The sequence below is a fragment of the Montipora foliosa genome, chromosome 6 (assembly GCF_036669935.1).
Source record: "Montipora foliosa isolate CH-2021 chromosome 6, ASM3666993v2, whole genome shotgun sequence".
NCBI classification, from domain to species: Eukaryota; Metazoa; Cnidaria; class Anthozoa; order Scleractinia; family Acroporidae; genus Montipora; species Montipora foliosa.
This window is the reverse complement of record NC_090874.1, coordinates 40,283,698-40,305,006: the sequence shown is the minus strand read 5'-3', so window position 1 is coordinate 40,305,006 and position 21,309 is coordinate 40,283,698. Positions and strand designations below refer to the sequence as shown.

Sequence of the window (21,309 nt, the reverse complement as noted above, 5' to 3'; positions counted from 1 at the left end):
CCGCTTAAGAGCACCAGTTACAAACATGTTAGCATTAATTTTAATCAAAACCGGACACCAATGTAATTCGCGAAATCGCTATCTCACTGTGTAGTTTTTATCTATTTCCCAGAAGGAGATAAGCTTACCCAGGAAGAATTCGGGACAAATGTGATCTCGCAAATCCAAAAATTAATGGCCTACGACTCCGTGCGGTAGTTCAGTGGTAGAGCATCCCGGGATCTTATCATCGGAATGCCATTTCCTAAAACACAAGAGCTTGTCATTAATCCGCTAACAATTGAAAAAACATATTCGAGAACTATGAATGGAATCACGTCTAACATCGACCATCTTTCCTGTCACAAAGCCAACATGCGCTCTTAATCGTCTCTTACATCAACCTGCATTGGGACTGGAACCCAGGTGGGAAAAAGAAGAGCCTCTCCCTTTCTCGCATGGGTTCTACTCCTAATGCAGGTTGAGGTGGCAAGACGTCTAGGAGCAGGTCTACTCAGGTGATTCGAATTTCAGAGCAGTGTCTTATCCAGTTTTTCAGATTTAACATCATGAAGGCACCTGTAAGGCCGCCACAGGGACAATCACTTCCACCGGGTGATCTCAAGCAAGAATTTTCTCTGTGCTTTAAATCGGTGGGTTAGATGGATAGGCTTGGATAAATTCTGCTCGTAAAATCGCTTATTTTGCTCGAAATTCTGTTCGAATTCTGCTCGTATTTATTTTCGCAAATGTAGAAGGGAGCCTGTAATTCATCTTACCTTAAGTTAAATAATCAAATCAAACACAAGGTATTTTCCATTTGTTTTTTATTTAGTTTTAAACTTTTCTTGCAACCGTTATGCAAATCATTAGTGCCGTAGATTACCCATTATTCTGATCAAATTCTGCTCGGAAATCCCTTATTCTGCCGGCAGTATGCCGGAAATCTCTTATTCTGATCGAAACTTGTTCTGCTTGGCTGCAATCTATGCAACAATATAGGCGAAACAGGGAGAAAACGTCACTACTTTGTCTGCGAGCATATGTTTATAACGGGCGTCGAAAAAAATTACAAAGACGCATCTCAACCAGTAGCACAGCATGTCGAGCTACCGAGCCTCTCCAGAAAACACGTGACTGTCCGTGGCCTTTCTCTTCACCACGGTGACACAGAGAGCAGAAAATACCTCGAACAAAAAGTAATCTTCTGTATCGGCATATGCTACCTCCTCGAATCAAAGAATGCCTCTTTCCTTTCGTTTCTTTCTTGCTTTCCACGTAACGGTGCTTCTATTATTAGCGTTACTCCATTATGGGACTTAATAGCCCCTCACAACTAACAATCACCCCGGCTGACGAAGGGCGGTCGTCATCTTGCTTTTATCTATTCTGATAACAACTTCAAAAAGAGACCAGGCTTGGCCTCCTTCCTCAAAGCATTCGGACAAAATGATCTTAAAATTTTGAAATGTTTGCGTTCAAAATACGACAGCATAATAAGCGTAAGAGGGTTACGAAAGGACATGGAGCCCAGGCTAAGGCATGTTTCTCGAAGCGGTAAAGGCGCTGTTACACTGCAATGTTTCGTGCAACGCCATTTCTACAGACGTTCTCACATTACGAAACAAGTTGTTTTACGGGTGTTACACTGAGAAACGTTTCATGCGACTTGTCTCGTTTCGATGATCACATGAGGTTAAAGGAACATTTTCATTGGCTGGTGCCGCAAAGCGTTGCGAAACAAGAGCAGGATAGATGTTACACTGCGCAATGCTTAAAGAAATTATTGCAACCGTTACGGAAAGTAGAAGGCAATTCTCTTTTCCGCAATGGTTTCTGCAACTGGTCTCACAACGTTTTTGGCCGTTGCAAGGTATGTTACATTGGGTAATGATAACACTGAGGTTGTCAGGTATTGCCACGTAACGTCACCAAATATTACACCTGTGTATGTGTAAAGAATTGGCAGTGCCTTCCCCTATTTTGGAGTATCCATTCTAGTCATAAACAAAGATATAAGAATTGGTAGATCATTTGCATGTATAGCAATTTTGCCCTTAATAGGTGAAGATAGTTAAAATAGGCTTAAAATTGCCGTAAAGCTCAAGTACCACGAAGCAATTTGTACAGCCTTTGTTTTCTTGTTGATTCGGAGCATTTTACCGAGATCTAGCATCCTAGTGTGGATCCAAGTTAAAAAACTACAAGTGGTCTACTGTGAAAGTGAAGTCAGACGTCTACCATAACCTTTTCATTGGGATCATGTAGAAGTTGCTGTAGAGTACAAAGCTACTAGCATACTACTCTATTCGGATAAGAGGGTCATGAGGGAAGTAAAATGGGAAATTAGGGACGTACCTTTCTTTTGGACTGCGAAAGTGGGATGTACTTCACTGGGAATGGATAAACAATTTCGAAAATAGGATTTCTCGGCCTCTTAAACAGTATCCGACTTGATTATTTGATACAACTGCTCAAATGAGCCTATTTTTTAGCAAAGAAATAAAATTCTCTACTGGTAGACCTGAGAGTCACATAGAATCAATACTTTTCGACGGGTGAGGCTAATCTACAGAACGTGGAACCTAGAGAAAGGACTGTTGTTCACTGAAGATTTGCTTGGTCAACTCTGCAATACATTTGCTGGTGCTGGAGCACTGCGGAATTTTTCTTGAGAAACGGTATTTAGTGTAGTAATCTGCAATTAAAAGAAATTCGTCTCTGTCAAAGTAGAAAATGCCAGTCCTTTCATGGCTTTGGTGGTTCTTCAGTTTGCATTAGGTGTTCCCTCACTTGCTTGGGCTGATGTTTTTGGCATATCGAACACGACTTGGTAATTTTTTCAATATCCTTGTTTAGTTTTAATTTCTTCCAAAATACTGATGTGTGTGACCTAACCGTGGTCTTCTCTGTACCCTGGTGATTGGCATGTAGCCTGGATTGAACATCTTGCTGTTGCGTCTGCGGGATAACAATTAGGCTGCTTTTGAAGATCAATCTGTCTTCGATGAACAGCGGTAAATATCACTTATGCAGCTTCAAAACAAGCGCTCTAACCCCATCTGTTTAGTGCATTTTTTAACGTCCTGTCCATAAATATCAACTGTGCCAAGTGTGACTAAAATCTGGATAGTAAGTCATTTTCAGGGGAATTACCTTAAACTTGCACTTTTCTGTGTTTAGCTGCAGCTCAGTGGTTCTCCATTATGATCAGCATCTCATGAATGTGTTGGTCGTGTTTCTGATTTTCCAAAAAAACAATTTCCTAAAAAGATATTGTACCTTAACATCCCTGTCTGGTCTATCTTTGCACCACTTAGCTTTAGAAGAATTTCTTACAGTGTAGGGATCGCATGGTGCTCTCTAGAAATAGGTTCGTTTGGCACGGGAACTTTGGGGTCTCGGCATATCCTTTTCTAGGTTACCACTCGGTTGTATGCGGTACACCAGGCTGTTGACCCAGGCAGTCGTTCAGCTCCTTTAATCTTAGGCGGTAATAATCCCCCGGAACTCCGTGACAGCTAGCTCTCGTATTTTTTATGTCACCATGCAGACTCGCGGCATTGAGCATAAACAACGGGGTACACCAAAGGATCTACAGTAATATGATACTGGCCTTGTAACTTCTCTATTCCAGTGAAGCAATTGTGGTATTGTTGCACCAGAAAATTCTTGTCTTTTAATTGGCCCCACAGGAGGCAACCAAGAAGCCCCCTCGAAAAAAGGGAAAATATGTAAATTGGTAGATGTTGCATAGGGAAAATCAATCTCGATTTGCTCAAGGTGGTATCAGTATTGCTCACCGAGTTGGCGAGGTGTTCTGGGTAACTTGAGTCACGAGGCAGAAAGTCACAAGAAGCCATTCCTTTTACTTAGAAAATCAGAGATTATAGTATCTGATAGAAAATCATATTGCCTGGGTACGGCACGTTCTAAGGACGTGTAGTAACAGTCAATGGAAAACCCACCAAATCGCTCAAATTCACCATTTTCAGCCGCAGAAATGACAATACACAGCAAATGAGGTAGGTTTACGTTTATTTTGAGCGTTAACATAGTCATTTATCGATGTAAGTTTACTATATTACGACTCTTCAATATTTCCCATACATTTCTTTATATTTCGAACATAAAAACAGACACACTCTTTGTGTGGGTTCCCTGTGGAACGATCGTGTAGCGACATCGCTCGTCTTCCACCCTCAATTGCGCGGTTGTTGCAAGAGCGAAGCGATCTTTATTTAGTTCTGCAATTTTTGTTTATTGCGCCATGGCCGATTACCCAGCCGAAAAAGCCAAAATATCGGAGCGAGCGCCACGGGTCCGATTCACACTTGAGCTTTCAGTCGAACCTCGCATGGAAGAACGATTGGAAAGCGTGAAGAAAAGGATTCAGCGGGTGAAGGAAGTCCTACAAATAACTCCCCGAACACCGTTGGGAACAATTACAATGATGGAGAGACTCTTGGACTCATTTGAATGGTCTGAACAAAGAGGAATGGTAAGTGGAAGTCATTCCTCTTTGTTTACATCTTTCTCGATCCCGCTGACTTCCTCTCATCATTCTTGCGGCGCAACTACACAAACCGACGTGTTTGGGTATGAGGTTTTACCATACGTCTTGACAGTGTCACGGAGAGAATACGACGGGCTGCTTCGATATACATACCCGGAGTACGCCTGATGAGAATTATTTTATCTCATCCACTGATGCTATGAGAAATCTCTTAGGCACCGTGTCTAAATACAACGGAAAGTGCCCTCTCTGTGGTTTTGGTTTCGATATGGAGTCATTAGGGAGCTTAAGATAAGGACGTTTTCGACGCGACGGCGACGTAAAGACCGATTAGGATTGGGGCGAGTTTAACTGCGCATGCGATTTCCAACATTCCCGCCGTCGCCCTCACGTCGGCGACGTCAGTTTGGGGATTTTGCCGTCGCAGTGAAAACGTGAGTATTTATACCGGTATTTCTTTCTTGTATTCTTCATTCCTTGCTTTTTTTTCAGTTTCTTTACTAGCACAACCCACCTGGGGATGTGCCAAGTAACTCTAGTGGCTTTTTGTGCTCTCTTCACAGATAAAACTCAGGAAAATGACCGAAGACTCTGAAGCTAGTTCAGTGAAGACAAAACAATCTAAGTAAGTCTGTAAAGATAAATAAGCTGTTACGTTCAACGAATTCTTTCTTGTAAAACGATTATATATATAATATATTTTACTGACTCCAATACATTTTTTTATTTCTTAGTAACATATTGAATCCGAATTTTCTGAGGCGATAAAGAATTTTGGAGTTCTGGAGGCTGCTAAAAAGTGCAGAGATAAATATTTTGTTTTGAATTTTTTCACACTTAGCCAACAAATCCACTACATAGCTCATCGATATGTAAATGTGCTCTTAAGGCTTGTATAACCACACTTGGAAATATTTCTTCGATGAAGTGCTGTGAATCTAGAGCAATAATTTATGTGGATACGTACAGTGCGTATTAAACAGAACAATTTCATCCAGCAAATATTCAATAAATCAATACAAGGACTCAGTCTGGAAGAGGAAAACTACTGTTTTCACCGTTTTTTAAATAAAGTGCTAAAATAAACTTTAATTCCCTCTTTCAGCACAATGGAGTGGACAAATCAACATGATACATTATTCTTGAGAGAGGTCAGGGGATCAGATCTTTTTGAAACCAGAAAGGGGAGCCCGGAGAGAGGAAAATTGTGGGATGAGATTGCCACAAGACTCAATAACCTCACCCAATGCAAATTCAATGTGAACAAAAGGTCGTTGAGAGATAGGCTCAATCTTCTAATGTCCAAATTCAAGGCAAAAAATAGGGAAGAAGAAAGAGCAAGTGGTATTAGTCCAGAAATACAAGAGATAGATACTCTGCTGGAGGAGCTGTGTGAAAAAGAGGAAGAAGCTAAAAATAAGCCTTCAACTGGCAACAAAAAGCAAAGCCTTCAGAAAGAGAAGGCAACTGCTGAAGAAATGCGGTACAAGGCAATGGAAACCATGGGAGAAACTCAAAAACGAGTGGAGAAAACAAATGGAGTGGTTCCAGCAAAGAAAAGCAGGAAAAGTACAGGAGATGCTATTGGATACTTGCAAAAGAAAGCAGAAGAAGAGATGGCATTAAAAAGAGAAGAAATTGAAATAAGAAAGCAGGAAGAGGCAAGAGGATCTCATATATCAGAGCAGCAAACAAAAATGCAGCAAGATATGCTAAAGATTATTCAGCAACAACAAGAAGAACAGCATAGACAGCAGCAAAGAAACCAACAGCAAACACTACAGTTTATGCAGTCTCTGTTAAACCAGCAGCAGCAGCAATCACAGGCTATGTTAGCTTTGATTGAGAGGTTGGCTCCCAAGGAAAAGCGTTAACATTTTTTTATTGCAACTTCTCTTTTTCAACTATGGCACCATTGTAATTTTTCTCTTGTTAGTGACATAATTTTGCATTCAACTGTTCTTTTAACTCCATTTCTGCTAGAGTGGTAGTTGATTGTTGAGTTATCATTATCATAATCACATTTTTTTTTAGTTTCATTGACCCAGTTTGAATTTAGCTGTATTATGCATGTGTCAATCAGGTGATTACCCTATCAGAATACAGGCTATGAAAATATGTCATATATTAAATTGAGTCAAGTGATTATTGAAAGCCCTGACTACCTTGCAAAATATAAATTTGATTTGATTTTTTGAACTGACAAAAATTATTGTATTGTGAAAAGGTTGATTTCTTCAATACTTACATTTGTGTAAACAATGTATACCTTGTTAAACTTGATATTAGAGATGCCTCAACTTTGAAAGTCCTTGCCTTTATCAGCATTAAACTGGGCCCAGTTGTTCAAATGGCGGAAAGTGCTCCTCCTCTAAAGAAATCGTTATAGTGATTTATGTGCTGGATAACACTATCTGACTTTTGAACAACTGAGCATTGAACTAAATGGCATGCCATTTGTCGTATAAGTGGATGCCATAGTAACAACTGCTTTCATTTTTTGTGGAACAATATGTCTGCTTTGTATAATACAATGTATGATCTTTTATAGGTTGTGCTGTTTCCCAAAGCAGGGGGGGTGGGGTGGGCGGGGAGGTTTTAGTCTAGATTAGGGAAACCAGGAATTGCCACTAAAACTAAAAATCAAATCGACAAGTTTGAATTTACGCAACTTAGCCGAAAAGCTACTCTAGGATAGTGGCAAAGGGATTTTGGGAAGTTAAGTCTAGTAGAAGGTAGCAAAATTCAGCTGAACTAGCTCTGGTATAGATTAAGGATTCCAGGGTCCCAGCAGGACACTCCCCCACAAAAAATCCTAAAGTACCACCACCCCCTCCCCCCACCCCCCAGGGCTGATTCTGGGAGGAAAGTGTTGACCAGTTGTGTGACCAGGCAGTAACCGAATAAATATAGCGAATGTTTTAGGTCACCTGAAATACTCCTGGAGGCTTGGGGGGTCTAATTCAAAAAATTCTGAGGTTTGATTACCATATAGGCATGTTAGGGCATTTCGCATGAGAGCACATACGACATATGTTTTACCAATATTACTTAAGCCAACTTTTAGGTTCTTTTTAAAATCAAGGAATTTAAAATAGTTTAAAATGTCTCCAAATAGCCACTCCACTGACACTCGAACAGAGCTCATGGATCCATTGAACATCTCCATCTGAGGTGTGAGAGCAGCACCTTGGAATGGTCCTTGCAGGTGAACCCTGAGGGGATATGCAGGATCCCCATATATGCATAGAGGCTGACCCCCTGTCGAAAATGCATGGCGTTCCAAGTCATGCAAGAGACCAGATTCTGCCAGCATACCTGCATCATGCCTTTTGCCCTCTGGAAGAAGAAGTTAAAAGTATTAGGTTTGTTTCATGGAATATCATTGTTTTTCATCATGCAACGCTTCTGTAAAATGGTGTCATGAGATCAACCTTTCATTGCCCTGATCACTACAGGCGTTTGTCGTAGATTATACTATAAAACAGACACTTGAAGGGGGAAACAACTACCCTCCGAAACCATGTTTGTACCTTTTCCGTTTGAGTTGCTATTTTCATAAACCTGACATTTAGTTATAAATAAGAGCAAGTTAAAAAGATCTTTACCTACGGGGCCGTAAAGGTTTGCGATCAATCCATTCGGTAAGGCAACAGATTGGAATTTAATGGCGTGCACCCGTTTATGACCATTATACATCATCCTCTGGTGCTCGTCTGGTCTGGCTATAGGTCTCACAGTGCCATCAACAAAGCCAAAACAGTTCTGGAGAGCAGCCCCTTTAGCGTGAACTGATCGAGCATAAGTATCCAATGCAGGTGGGTTAAGCAGTGCGTCATTCCACCGGGTTATGCGATGTCCATGGATGGTGTAAATATAATCAATCACATGATTTGTGACCATGGATAGCACCGGTACTGGTTTGCCGAAACGAGGTACCATGTCGCCAAATCTACAAGGATAGGCGAGCCGTCTTAGGAGTATGCAAAGGCCTTCCATTCCACTTACTATGCTTCCCTGGCGTAGTTTGAAGGTAGGTGGGATCTGCAAGGCTTCTGCCAGAGTCGGAAGGTCTTTTTTCTCAAACCTAAATTCGGCCTTACACTCTGCCTCACTCATGTTGTTCAGGTCAAAGCAAGCGTACTCGTAGTAAGGAAAACTTGGATTTCTCGACGGAAACATGTCGTAAAGGAGAACGAAATCTTCATCGTTGATCAAATTAGCGTCGTAGTAAAGAATGAGAAGTTGTCGAAAATCTTCAAATGCGGCCATGTTACAAACAAAAGCGATTGAATCTCAGAAAGTACAGCCGATGTACTCGACGAAGTCTCGGACGCCGTCATGAGAATCTTAAGCAAATTAATTTTGGCGCGAGAACGGCAACCTCTGGCCCAGTCCACCTGGGCTGTCACGTCGCCGTCACCGCGAAAACGTCCGCATCTTAAGCTCCCTATTCTCGTTCCAACGGCATGGGCATTCCTTACATATCAGCCTAAATTGTGCTGCTGGCCATTCATTGAGATGGTATTTAAGCAGTGTTATTGCGGGAAAGTACACTGTCAACATGAGGTAATTATTTTCTTCATTTTTGTATTTCATTTATTTTATTAATGACTTGTGCAGAAAATGCCTCGAGCTGTTTGGAACATTTCGTCATTTCACTGTTAATTATTGTTGTAGGATGATACACGGTTTTACCAGTACAGGATTGACTGAATTCTTGATTCCCTCAGAGGTCAACCACAGCTTTAGCGCTGGTACATAATCATGGGCAACCTCTCTAACACGATGGCCTGCAATGAAATGCAAGTTTTGTGGCACAGCAGCATATCTGTTTCCTTAGAGTCGCAGAACACATTAAGAAAAAACTTGAGTTTCACTTCAACAAAACCAATCATCCAAGGCAAATGGGATATAGAAAGATTTTCTGAGAACTGTATGTATCATACCAAGAGCCCTGAGAGACGTTACTACTTGTTTGGTCATTGGAACTTCACATGTTGTAGCAGAGGGCATGTCTTCTTTTGACCAGTGGAGGCTGTAAATGACTTTTTTGTTTCTGAAAGGGCCAGAATGTTTTATTTGGGAAACAATATTAACTCACTTGAACATATAAGATTCTTAATTAAAAATATTGACAGTGGTCAGGAAAAGGACAAAAACAATATAAATCAAAAATTACTACCAAGTAATAATCACTCTAATGTGTATATGATAATTATCGCCTGTAAGATAAAGCTGACACCGTCGTATGCTGGGAAGCTCGACTTGCATCTGTTATAATGACCTGAATAAAATGAAACAACAACCATAGATCAGAAAAAAAGTTAATGTCACATGCAATAATTTATGATCAAGTAGATGGTATAACTTATGCAATCAACGTTTGTATCAATCAGAATTGTTTCAACTGGAAAAAAGATACTCACATCCCCCTCAACAGCATAATTAGCATTTTGCTGTGCCTCCCTCCTTGCTTCAATTAATTTCTCCTCGTACAGTGTTTCAACTGCACCTTTATACCCAGGAGTGGAGTAAACTACCAAAATATAAAATTTTACGAAAAATGCCAAAGTTCATAAATTCATCATTCCAATGATCCTTTCATAATTTTATAATTTCTTTATTTGGAAACTTCTATTCCATTGCATGTAGGAAAAAAGCCTTTCTCAAAACATAATGGTCAACACAGTCCCTTGAGTTATGGCCCCGTGGCTTTGGTAAGCCAGACATTTTTGGCAGACAACCTGGCCGAATATGGCTTACCAGTTGACATGTACTTCTCTTCAACATTGCCAGTATGTGATGCCTGACAATAATTGATGTACTGTGTCTCATATGACAGCTGGCATGCTACATACTTCAAAATTACAAATTATTCTGAATACTTTGTTATTTCTTATGACACTTTATGACCTGTTATTATCTCAAAAATTACTTCAGTACAGAATATTTCCTTTGTGTCTAACACAGCATTTATTTTTCATGCAAAGGTGGTAAAGGTGTAAAGAAGGCCATCAAAAAAGTGTCAAGTGGTCTCCAAAGGGATGCAGAGAAATCATGGTTTTCTGAATTGTCTGACAAGGGTATAATCTGTAATTTAAACTGTGTCGCCATTCCAAAGGGGTTTCTTCAGTCATTCAAATTATGAAGCTGTCATATGAAATCTTTTTTTTTTTTCTTTAGTAAAATGCACCGAGACACATATCTACACAGAGTGCTAGTAGAAAAAACCTTCAGATCCAAGGAGGAAATCTGGGCAACATTTTACAAGACATTGTGATTTTAAAAAAAGTCATTCTCTGGTGTCAAAGTTACGTGATCTATGTCTAGATATTTGTGAAATTATTGTGCATTTTTTCTGTGGTTACTGAAAAAGGGTTATATTGATTTTTTTTTTAAAAAGTGCTGATTACTGTAACATTACACTTTTTTGGATGGGGGTAATACCGAGGGTTGAGCCTGAAAACAATTTTTTTTTTCATACAAAAAAAAAAAATTGCAGTTTATGGGTATTAATTTTCTCATGCTCTTCTGTGCCCCTGGTACGGCACATTGGGTGGATTTGGCCATCTTTCTCTGACATCCTTGATTACACAGTGTGGCATGACCTCTCTCACATCATCACCCCAATTCTTCTTTTTTTTGCTGATATATGGGGTTTTCCCAAAGGCCACAATCCTTGAGTGTTCGCCAGTACCATTTATAATCTCTTCGCCGCTTTGTATGGTTAGTGATTCTTGCATCACTTCTTCCCTGTGGCTTGAAAGGGGAAAAAGCTATACAAGAAGGCTGAAGGCAATAGGCACAGACTGCCGTCACATTTTGGGGTGCTTCCCGTGATATCTCCAATTTCGAAGTGCATGGCCTAGTGACTCCGGGAGTTTCATCGGCTGTTTTGGTGTGAGGGTGAAACACACTAACTCTGGCAGGGGGAAGCGGGTCTTCTTCCGAACTTGGAACTGCAAAACGTTTTCGTTTTGAAGCTGTAACAAAATTGAATCGATCACTCAGGTAAGTCTTCACCGGGGCTTGCATTACAGTCATTTTTTGTGATTTTTCAGCGATCGGAAGATACATTCAATAGAATTTTATATTGTTTTGTAACTGCTCCGTCACCAGGAAGACCTTCTTCTGACAAAAAAAAATACTGTTCCGCAATTTACCCTGAGCCTTCAAGTCCAGAATAATTTATTTCTATTGAAAATTCACTCGAGGCCCGTTTCCGATTCGTGACCCCGATAACAAAGCAGACAGACAGGAATCACCTTTCATCCCTCAGCTAGGAAAAGGGCGCGCGATTGAAACAAACGGGTCTTCGACGTGTTCTCTTCTTGAGCACGTTTAGCAGAAACTTTCGACAAAATGATGTGAAAGAGAGAGAAATTCTGAGCAGCATAAAGTCTGGGTCGAAAGGAGGTTTTACTAGATAATAAGGGCCAGATGTACCGTTTGGTTTCTGACCGTTAGCAGGCCTCACAGAGATAATCTCGCAATCGGACGTATTATCCTTTATTGATTTTAGTATCTTTTGCGTTTCATCGTCAAATATTTCAACTGTGACCTGCATTTAGGCAATGAATATTTTAGATAACATTATTACCGATGATGAATATAGAATAAGAGCAACATATTTGGGTAAATGACAGCTACACTAAAATGGCAAATAACTACTCACACGCACACGTTTTCTTCCGGACAACTGACTCGAGCCCAGCATTTTTCTTTTCTTTATTACTGATAACAAAAGTTACAAGTTTTAAGACAAAATTTAATTGAAACTTAGATGAATTAAGAAAGTGTCTACCGCGAGAAATGTATTTCTGGCGCGTTGAGGAGCTGTCACGGAGTAGTAGATGTTGACACTTCGGTGTCCGGAGAGATATGACTGACGGCTTGCCCAGGGCAAAGGTCGTTTTATAGTCAGGGTCCTTGTTTCACAAAATGAAACACTTGATTTCTGACACCACCAAATTTAAAGAGCAACTACAAAATCCTACTAAATCCAGGGAAGAAAGCCTGTCAACTTATCTTCGGAAACTGAGAAAGGATAAAATTATTGATGATGCAACTTTTTACAAAATCTTACCGAGTGGATCTTCTCCTGGCGTTTTATGTGGCCTTCCTAAAGTTCATAAGACTGGTTGTCCTTTCCGCCCTATTGTTTCATCGGTTAACACCTATAACTACAATCTTGTTTCTTACCTTGTTTCTATACTTTAGCCAATCTCGACAAACCCGGCAATACACTATCAAAAACGCTTTCAGCTTCGCGGATTGGGCCAAAAAGTACAAGCATAAGAATGGAACAATGTGCTCTTTAGATGACTCCTCCCTATTTACAAATGTGCCACTCGGTGAAACACTAAACATTTGTCTAGACAAATTGTATTCTCTTGCTGATCCTCCGGCTTTACCCAGGGTTGTTTTACGCCAGCTATTGGAATTTGCCACCAAGAAGAGCCACTTTCTTTTTGATGGTAAATACTACGACCAAATGGATGGTGTTGCCATGGGTTCGCCATTGGGCCCTGTCTCAGCCAACATTTTTATGTGTGTTTTTGAAGAAAAGCGGTTGCGGAACGCCAAAGTTAGTCCTTTATTGTGTGATCGTTACGTTGATGACACATTCACCATGTTTCACAACAAAGACAGTGCAAATGAGTTTTTGCACTATTTGAACGGCTGTCATCGCAAAATTAAATTTGCCATTGAATTTGAACATACAATGCAATTCCGTTTTTGGACATTCTTGTCACATGTATCGTAATCAAAACAACGCTTTCACGACATCCATCTACCGAAAGAAAACTGTCACAGGTCTCTACACGAAATGGGATTCCTTCACTCCACGAAAGTACAAAATAAACCTCATCCGCACCCTCACTTATCGCTACTATCGTCTTTGTTCATCTGGCTCCTTGCTACAATCTGCCCTCAATGATCTTCGAAAACTCCTTCTTCAGAACGGCTACCCACAAGGCATAATCAACTATCATATCAACGATGTTTTGAACAAAAACAGACAACATCAGCATAGCAATCCAGTGTCTACAGTCCTGTTATCCTACTTCCCTACTTAGGTTTGCAAAGCAACCAAGTCGCTAAACGCCTGAAATGTCTGAAATCTTGTGTGTACAAATTCTACTCTTGTGTTAACCTTAAGATTGTTTTTCAGAGCACTCGATGTATAAAATCTTTCTTTCCTTACAAAGACCGTATTAATCGTTCACAACAATCCAGAGTTATTTACAGAGCAAATTGTTCGGATTGTAATGGTTTTTACGTCGGTAAAACTAAACGGCGGCTTCGCGATAGAAAAACCGAACATTTTAAGGCCCCAGCTAAAAATGACAATACTTCAGCCATTGCTGACCACGTCAAGGCCACTGGCCCGGGGTAGTCATTCGATAACATCGATAATCGATAACAATCGATAAAAATCGATTAACTTTTTGGAAATTCGATAAAAATCGATAAAAGAGTTTGGTGTGAGTAATCGATAATTATCGATTTTTGAGTTAGGGCTATCGATTTTGTCGATAAATATCGAATTTAATTTAAAATTGTTCTATAAATCAGTAAAACAATGTTAATGATGAACTCAGCAACAAAATAATGTGAAAAGTAAAGTGACAAGAAAAAACTGCTGAATTATTGAAAGGAACTGATGATTTGAAAACTCGGAAAACATCTGAATAAGCGAGTATATGATAGACATCAGGATAATAAACAAAACACGGCGTTTTTCCGTTGGGTCATGGAACAGTAAATAAAGACAAGGCTGTACATATCTTTTGTTGTTGTAGCTCTGGCTCCCGTTTAATTTTATTGTTGTAGACGACGTACCGAACTGGTTTCGATTTCCATTTGCTTCTAGCTGGCCAGCGCGGGCCTGTTCTACCTTTTCCACAAGCTGAGCGTTTGTCGAACTATTTCTCATACTTGAGCCCATTTCCTTCAAAACTTTCTTTAACAGCACAACGCTCATCTCCTCTGGAGGTCCTTCTTTTCTTTTTCGCAAACTTGCTTCCTTGTCTTTTACCGCCTCTTCCTTTCTTTTTTTCTGCTTCGTGAAGTTGTGGTAGCATGCTTCTGATCTTTGCCATATCATTCGTATTGACCTCTAGCCCCTGCTCGCGGTTAATGACACGAAGTTGAATGAGCAGCGCTTTCATAGGGCAGAATATGAAACGGTTTTTGAGTTGCAAACTCCAGGTGTCTGATTTAACATCTATCAGGGCTACGTTAACACAACACGTCACAACATTACTCCTTGGATCGTTCTTTTTCCATTGCAGAATGGGGTATGCGCTCTTGGTAGTAGGACTGCAATGCATTCAAACTACCTTTCCTATAACAAGACCTTGATCGCCCATCCAGAACGCGGCATATGAGTTGCAATGCATGTCTTCCTGATTTGGTGATGCTGCAATTTTATCAATGTTGTCATAATAATTAACCTTAGAGAGCGCCATCCACCGGGCATTTCTTGAAGTGGATGGCATGTAGACTTTCCCTTGCTGAACAGACAAAAACTCAGAAATATGGAAATAGGTTCCATTGTACTCTATGTAGCTAGGGTTAGTTGTTCTTAAGTCTTGTCCACTGTTGTTGTTACCAGATAACACTCTGGCTCTTTTGCTATTGGTTGGCGAATCAGTCTCTAGCATATTTTTATCACATTTACTGGTAACCACCTTGTTTTCAGAGGAGTAAGATGTGATGGGATGGTCCTTGCAATAATAAGTATATGATTTTTTTTCTTGTTGCGTCGTGAATTTGAGTCCTAGACACACTTGGTGGAACCACTTTTTACATCCAGGAAATCTCTTGATCTCTTGTACAGTGTTCGCTAACAAATCATTTCATTGCCGCCTTTGAAATCTACATTTAAAGAGTCACAATCAAACGCTCCCTCAACGGAAACAGGTTAATTTTTATCGATTCAATAGCGATCGATGAATCCGATAAAATCGATAAAATTAACACTTCGTCGGCGTGTGAGTATCGATTTTTATCGATTGACCGATAAAATCGATATCGTTTAAAATCAATTAATCGATTTTTATCGAATTATCGAATGATTTTCCGATATCAAGTTTTATCGAATGACTACCCCGGGCCACTGGACATGACATCAAGTGGGATCATTTTGATATTTTAGCGAAGGGCAAAACAGACTATCATTGTAAAATAAAAGAGACTTATTTATTCAAGAACTTGAGCCAGCTTTCAACGTCAATGTCGGAAGTGACAAGCTGATGCTTTATTAATCTTTTCTGTTTTTATTATTATTATTATTTATTTTACTGTTAAGTATTTGCTTAATCTAGGTTCCAGTCCCCTCATCCGCTTTGTTATATATAAATAGCTGTTTTAAATTCAACGGTTACTTTTGAAAATGTATGAAGAACACACAAAACGTCAAGTCATAATCAAAATGAACACGTTCAATATGTTTATCACTGCTGTTTGTGTCTTATTTTTAATCATAGTATGGCCTTGTAGCCGCGTCGAGCCACAGAAAGCGCGCGAAAAGTGAAGCCTCGCTTATGTTTAAGTGAGTTAACCTAGGTTAAGCCTGCAATCCAATTGAAAACCAGTACCTGGTAAGCGGTCAACTTCCAAAAGCAGCTGACCTCGGTTAGCTCTAAGCCTGAGCCCGCGATGTGGTCACGTGATTCTTGTCAGCGGATACCTTGTTTTGACAGGTGTTAATTGATCAAAACATGGATGTCCAATATCAAAGATGTATGCTGTAAACTAGCATGATACTGGTCACATTTTATTCATGTAGTCAGTCAAAACCTCTTCACAGCATCATGCAACTTTCCTGAACTTGCTATTAAATTAGGTTGAAGTCTTGCTTGAATTTCGCCGTCTGATACTTCCCAACATCTCAAGTTTTGGATCGCAGTGCAAACGTTTTGTTTGCTCACTCAGTATGTCAAACTGCTCAAAAATCGGATATTTCGACGCATTTCGGGTTGCTTAGTTTCAACCAAATTTTGATATCCTGCCTGTTGTGTCTGCAAGACACGAACTAGAACAAACCTCTCGGGCTGCAACGCGCAAAGGAAAATATCTGAATCTCAAATATACTGCAAACGAAAAAATGCATGATTTTTTAAAATATGAAAAAGGTTTTACCTGATTAAATGAATAAAATAGCTTCTTTTTCGCAATTACATTGCTGCTATTGAAGAGAGCTATTCAATATAGAGGAAGATCCATACTGGACTGTTTTGATTTATAAGATCTGTTAGGGGCGTGGCACGTGGTCACGCCACACCTCATGTGACCGGAAGCGGTTACATACAGGAGCAGAAACGATCATCACGGCCGGATTATTTTCCTCAACCAAGTGGATGAAGAGATGAAGTTATACACGATGTTGTTTCTTTGGGGATTCTTTTACCCTATAAATTATGTTGCTGTTGTTGCTGAATCTCCACCCTCTGTAGTTCCAGCTGATCGAATCTGCAAACCCGGGCCGCCATTGAAAAGGATATCTGGAAAGATCAATTGCCTTATAATTGGCGACTCCGTCAGTATTGGGTAGGTCTTAAACCTTAGCTCAGCTGGTACTTATATCGCTCCTACGCCATTCGAAAAACAGATCTTATAAAATCAAACAGTCCAGTTTGGACCTTCAATTTGTCTGTATCCTCCATATTAAACAGCTCTATTCAATAGCAATGTAATTGTGAAAAAGTACCCATCAAATTCATGTAGTCAGTCAAAACCTCATTTAAATAATCATGCGTCATGCACTCTTTTTGTTTGTTTGGGATTAAGTCATTTTCCTTTGCGTGTTTTTCGCGTTGGTGAACCGGAAAAGATCACTTTCATGCAACGGCAATATACTAGCAGAATCAAGATGATCAGAAATAAACGTTTAATAAGAAGAATGCCGGAGAGAATCTCTCCGGCATCTCTCGGAATCTCTCCGGCATTCATCTGGTCACATGCAGCAATAGCAACGGCAAAAGGGATACTGATTTTGGATTTCGTATCAAATGGTTAAACAATCTTGCAATCGATATCTTAATGTCTCGACAACCTCGGCAATAGTCTTGTGACAGAATTAGCTTTTGGAGAGGTAATGTGAATTGCTAGTTTTCTACCCATGTAAACCACGTGAACGTTATCCCTACTGATGGAATCGTGCACCGGTGGCTCAGTTGGTTGAGCACCGGTCTGTCACGCGGGAGGTCGTGACTTCAAAATCCGGCCGGACCAACACTCAGGACCTTTAAGTAACTGAGGAGAAAGTGCTGCCTCTGTAATTACATCTGCAAATGGTTAGACTCTCTAGTCTTCTCGGATAAGGACGATAAACCGTAACCCCGTCTCACAACCCTTCAATGTTCATAATCCTGTGGGACGTAAAAGAACCCACACACTTGTCGCTAAGAGTAGGGCACGTAGTTCACGGTGTTGTGGTCTGTCGTCTGTTGTGTATCATGGTTGGGAGAGTAAAAAAGGAGCCACAGTAATTGGCGCAAGCTGTTGTGGCGCTCTGTCAGCCTGACGGGCAGAGTTAATAAATTAAAGTTTGCAAAAAACGTAACCCTTCCTTGTACTTGCACATATTCATTGCCGTGAAATTGACATCTTAAATGCCCACAAACTGCTTCAGTCTGACCTTGTAGCTCAGTCGGTAGAGCAGCGGTGATCTAACCCGAAGGTCGTGGGTTCAATCCCCACCCATTTAGCATTTTTCTGTCCTTGTATGGGCCCAATTCCATTCGTAGGGCTAACGCTCACATGGTTTACATGGGTAGAAAACTAGCACTTCACATTACCCCTCCAATAGTTAATTCTGTTGAAATATAGGTGCTACACGGCCAACGTTTTCAAGAAACATAACCCTTCCTTGTACTTGTAAATAGTCTTGTGATCCGAATTAAGGACGAACTGTTAAGATCTATTAAGCTCTTTTAGTGGGGGAGGCTTCCACAAAAGTTGAGCACCGGGCTGTCACGCGGGAGGTCGTGAGTTCAACTCCGGTCGGACCAACCCTCAGGGTCTTTAAATAACTGAGGAGAAAGTGCTGCCTTTGTAATTGCATCTGCAAATGGTTAGACTCTCTAGTCTTCTCTTCTCACAACCCTTCAATGTCCATAATCCTGTGGGACGTAAAAGAACCCACACACTTGTTGCAAAGAGTAGGGCATGTAGTTCCCGGTGTTGTGGTCTGTCTTCTGTGCTATATCATGGTTGGGAGGGTAAAAGGGTGCACTTAATTTGGAGCCTCGCTCTGTTGTGCGACCCCCACCTCAGCCTGTTTCTCTGTTGTGGTGAAAGTGATTAAATGATTAAATTAAAAAAAAAAGACTGCCAAAAACTCGAGCGCAAGTAAGCTCGAAGAAAATCAAACGAAACCTAAATCCTTCCTCGTTTTCTAGATCTGTTGCAGGTGTCAAAACAGTTGCAAAGAGTTGAAAAAAAAAATACTTGGAACAACTTATGCATTAAGAGAAACTCAGAGGAAATTAACCTTTGTAGTTATCTTTCGTTGTTTTGTCCATAAAAGTAGATTAGCGGATTTTCCTTTCATTTGGGTTGCATTCGGTTTATATTGGTAGTTTTTTATGATGTTTTCATGAGTGAGGACCATGCGAATGGCATATATATAACGTTTCGTGTTGTCGACGGAATCGTTTAATCTTAACTCTTGGTTACATCTGCACCGCTCATAAAACGCCGACAGTGCCCAAAAATATTTTTTTACACAAAAAGTATTCTTATAACTAATCCATTATGACAGTAAAAGGTCTTAAACGAAGAAGCACTTCTCAAGACTCACATAAAGCAGTTTTCCAAAAGAATTTCTTTTATTTTAATGTTGATTACTTGTATGCCTGATTTGTACTGGGGACAGGGGAACAATGACAAAATATCTTAGGGAACATAAACAATTTTAAGGATCAAAAAACTGTGAACAAGTTTGAATGTAATTTGGGGAACAAGGGAACACAAGCAGCTTTCTGTCTGAGGCTTTTCTTTTTGGCTGAAAAACGTCTCGAAATTGGAATGGGTATTATGTATGCGGGTTTAAGCTACAACCGCGAAAAAGTCAGGAAAAGTGGGACTATGTAACGTCAGAAATCATGCCAAATTTCACACCGATCAGGCGTATAATGCTTACTTTCTAGAAAAAAAAAATTGCACACGCTGGTAAACGGATAAAAAGGCAAGATATGGACTTATTTCCAGGCTTTCCCGGTGCAACTGGTTGGAGCAGCTATCCCTGGTGTGGTTACCGTAATTCGTACAACATTTAAATTTTTGCCTTGGCAATAAAATCTCATATTTTTGCTTTTGGTTGTAGCTACACTCCTTGGATTTCAAGAATGTTGGGCAAAGATTACCTGGTCCAACATGCTCCTTGGGATTTGGCAGATGGGGGAGCCCTGGACTGTAAATACGGTCTTCAATGCTTACATCTGTTTTTGTTGACCGCCATGTTAGAACCAACGACTTATGACGTGATTATCTTCAACTTTGGTTTGCACGACATTAACTTAGATGGACAATGGCCAGAGGAATACACAAAACCAACTGATTATGCCAAGAACTTAGAAGAGATAAAGTCGATATTGCTCTCAACGGGGGCGAAAGTTGGTTATGTCCTCACCACGCCGGTGCCGTACAATGAAACTCAAAATAATCTCGTAATACAATACAACACTATTGCAACAAACGTGATGAAACAGCAGCCTTCGGTTGCCACTACAGACTTGTACACTTGGGTAGTTGAAACTTGCGGCGATCCACCTTACCAACATTGCAAGATTGCTGCCGAGCAACCCAATGTCCATTACACCCCACAGGGATACCAGTATCTAGCCCAGAAGCTTCAAAATTTGATTCTTGATCTTTTGGGGAACGCAAGTGAGACAAGTCTAGCGAATTACAGTTTCCTGCAAACCGAACACAAAAAGCGAAATATTGCGGACTGGATGGTAAGGTACTTTTAGCGAGCAGTTTGAAGATGTCGAATTAACAAATTGATGTCAGTTTTTCATGCGTCTGTCCTGTTATTGATCATGAATTTCGTCATAATATTGTCAAAGTCACTGGCTGTGGATCCACGAAGCGATAGCCGAGTGGAGCCGCAGACTACTTTGACAATGGTATGACGAAATTCATTGTCAATAACAGGACAGACGCATGAAAAACTGACATCAATTTGTTTTTTACAATAACAAAAAGGCAGAGGGGTCAAAATTAAGGCAAAACACGAGAAGAACGGGAGACAAAAATGCGCAAAACTTTAATTTTATTCAAGCTGACGCGACCATTATCGCGTCAATATCGCATAAATTATAAATTTATGTGTCTGTCAGTGACTGTCCGCTTATTGACAATACAAATCAGCCAATGAACCCGCGAGAATTTTGCAGTTATTGTAAAAATAAGTATCGATCAAATAGGCGGGACCGGTGGTATTTCAAAATAACAGGAGCTATCCTTTTATGTAAATTCATAAAAGCCAATGATAGCCACTTGACGATTGTAAGCTAAAATGCAAGCTGTCTAGTGCAAACTTAATTTTATTATAAATTGCAACCGGGTCACAAAATGTGAAAAACAGGGAGTTGGAAATGTCCCTTTTGTCTTGTCCTGCTGGGCGTGGTAAGACGGGGTCTGGAAACAAAACTGGCATTAATATAATATTCTGACATGACTTGCGCATTGAAAACGCTCGAATGATAATGCGACTTTCTTTTTTTCTTTGTGCTGTTTTTGATAGTGTCTCAACAACAACATTTCTGTAAAGCAAACGTGATCCTCGACAATTC

The 21,309-nt window shown here is 40.2% G+C and overlaps 3 protein-coding genes across 6 annotated transcripts in view; 2 read left to right on the top strand and 1 right to left on the bottom strand.

Annotated features, from left to right (window-relative positions):
- Positions 1–4,848: 4,848 nt before the first annotated feature.
- On the top strand, positions 4,849–6,490 carry LOC138007135 (golgin subfamily A member 6-like protein 2). Its single transcript, XM_068853883.1, has 3 exons — positions 4,849–4,929; positions 5,059–5,120; positions 5,601–6,490. Exons 2-3 carry the CDS (start codon positions 5,074–5,076, stop codon positions 6,367–6,369), a joined length of 816 nt encoding a protein of 271 aa, XP_068709984.1. The 5' UTR covers positions 4,849–4,929; positions 5,059–5,073; the 3' UTR covers positions 6,370–6,490.
- Positions 6,491–6,663: 173 nt separating this feature from the next.
- Positions 6,664–8,940, bottom strand: LOC138009071 (uncharacterized). Its single transcript, XM_068856374.1, has 3 exons — positions 8,104–8,940; positions 6,829–7,834; positions 6,664–6,773 (listed from the first exon to the last, which is right to left on the bottom strand). Exons 1-2 carry the CDS (start codon positions 8,765–8,767, stop codon positions 7,422–7,424), a joined length of 1,077 nt encoding a protein of 358 aa, XP_068712475.1. The 5' UTR covers positions 8,768–8,940; the 3' UTR covers positions 6,664–6,773; positions 6,829–7,421.
- A 7,873-nt stretch (positions 8,941–16,813) lies between these two features.
- Positions 16,814–21,309, top strand: part of LOC138007346 (uncharacterized) — a 7,636-nt gene continuing 3,140 nt past the window's right edge. For 2 of the 4 annotated variants that reach the window (XM_068854175.1, XM_068854174.1), the window contains exons 1-2: positions 16,815–17,056; positions 19,836–20,474. In XM_068854175.1, the coding sequence (XP_068710276.1) occupies positions 16,875–17,056; positions 19,836–20,474 (821 nt within the window). In that variant the 5' untranslated portion in view covers positions 16,815–16,874. Of the gene's footprint in view, positions 17,057–19,835; positions 20,475–21,309 lie in introns of all 4 variants that reach the window. The other 2 variants (XM_068854171.1, XM_068854172.1) reach the window with 2 other exon arrangements.

Bases quoted from the DNA above. Each gene is read 5' to 3' on its own strand.
- LOC138007135 (XM_068853883.1), top strand. From the start codon at position 5,074: ATGACCGAAGACTCTGAAGCTAGTTCAGTGAAGACAAAACAATCTAA. The intron at 5,121-5,600 runs GTAAGTCTGTAA...TCCCTCTTTCAG, and splicing joins GTGAAGACAAAACAATCTAA to CACAATGGAGTGGACAAATC.
- LOC138009071 (XM_068856374.1), bottom strand. From the start codon at position 8,767: ATGGCCGCATTTGAAGATTTTCGACAACTTCTCATTCTTTACTACGAC. The intron at 7,835-8,103 runs GTAAAGATCTTT...TTCTTCTTCCAG, and splicing joins AAACCTTTACGGCCCCGTAG to AGGGCAAAAGGCATGATGCA.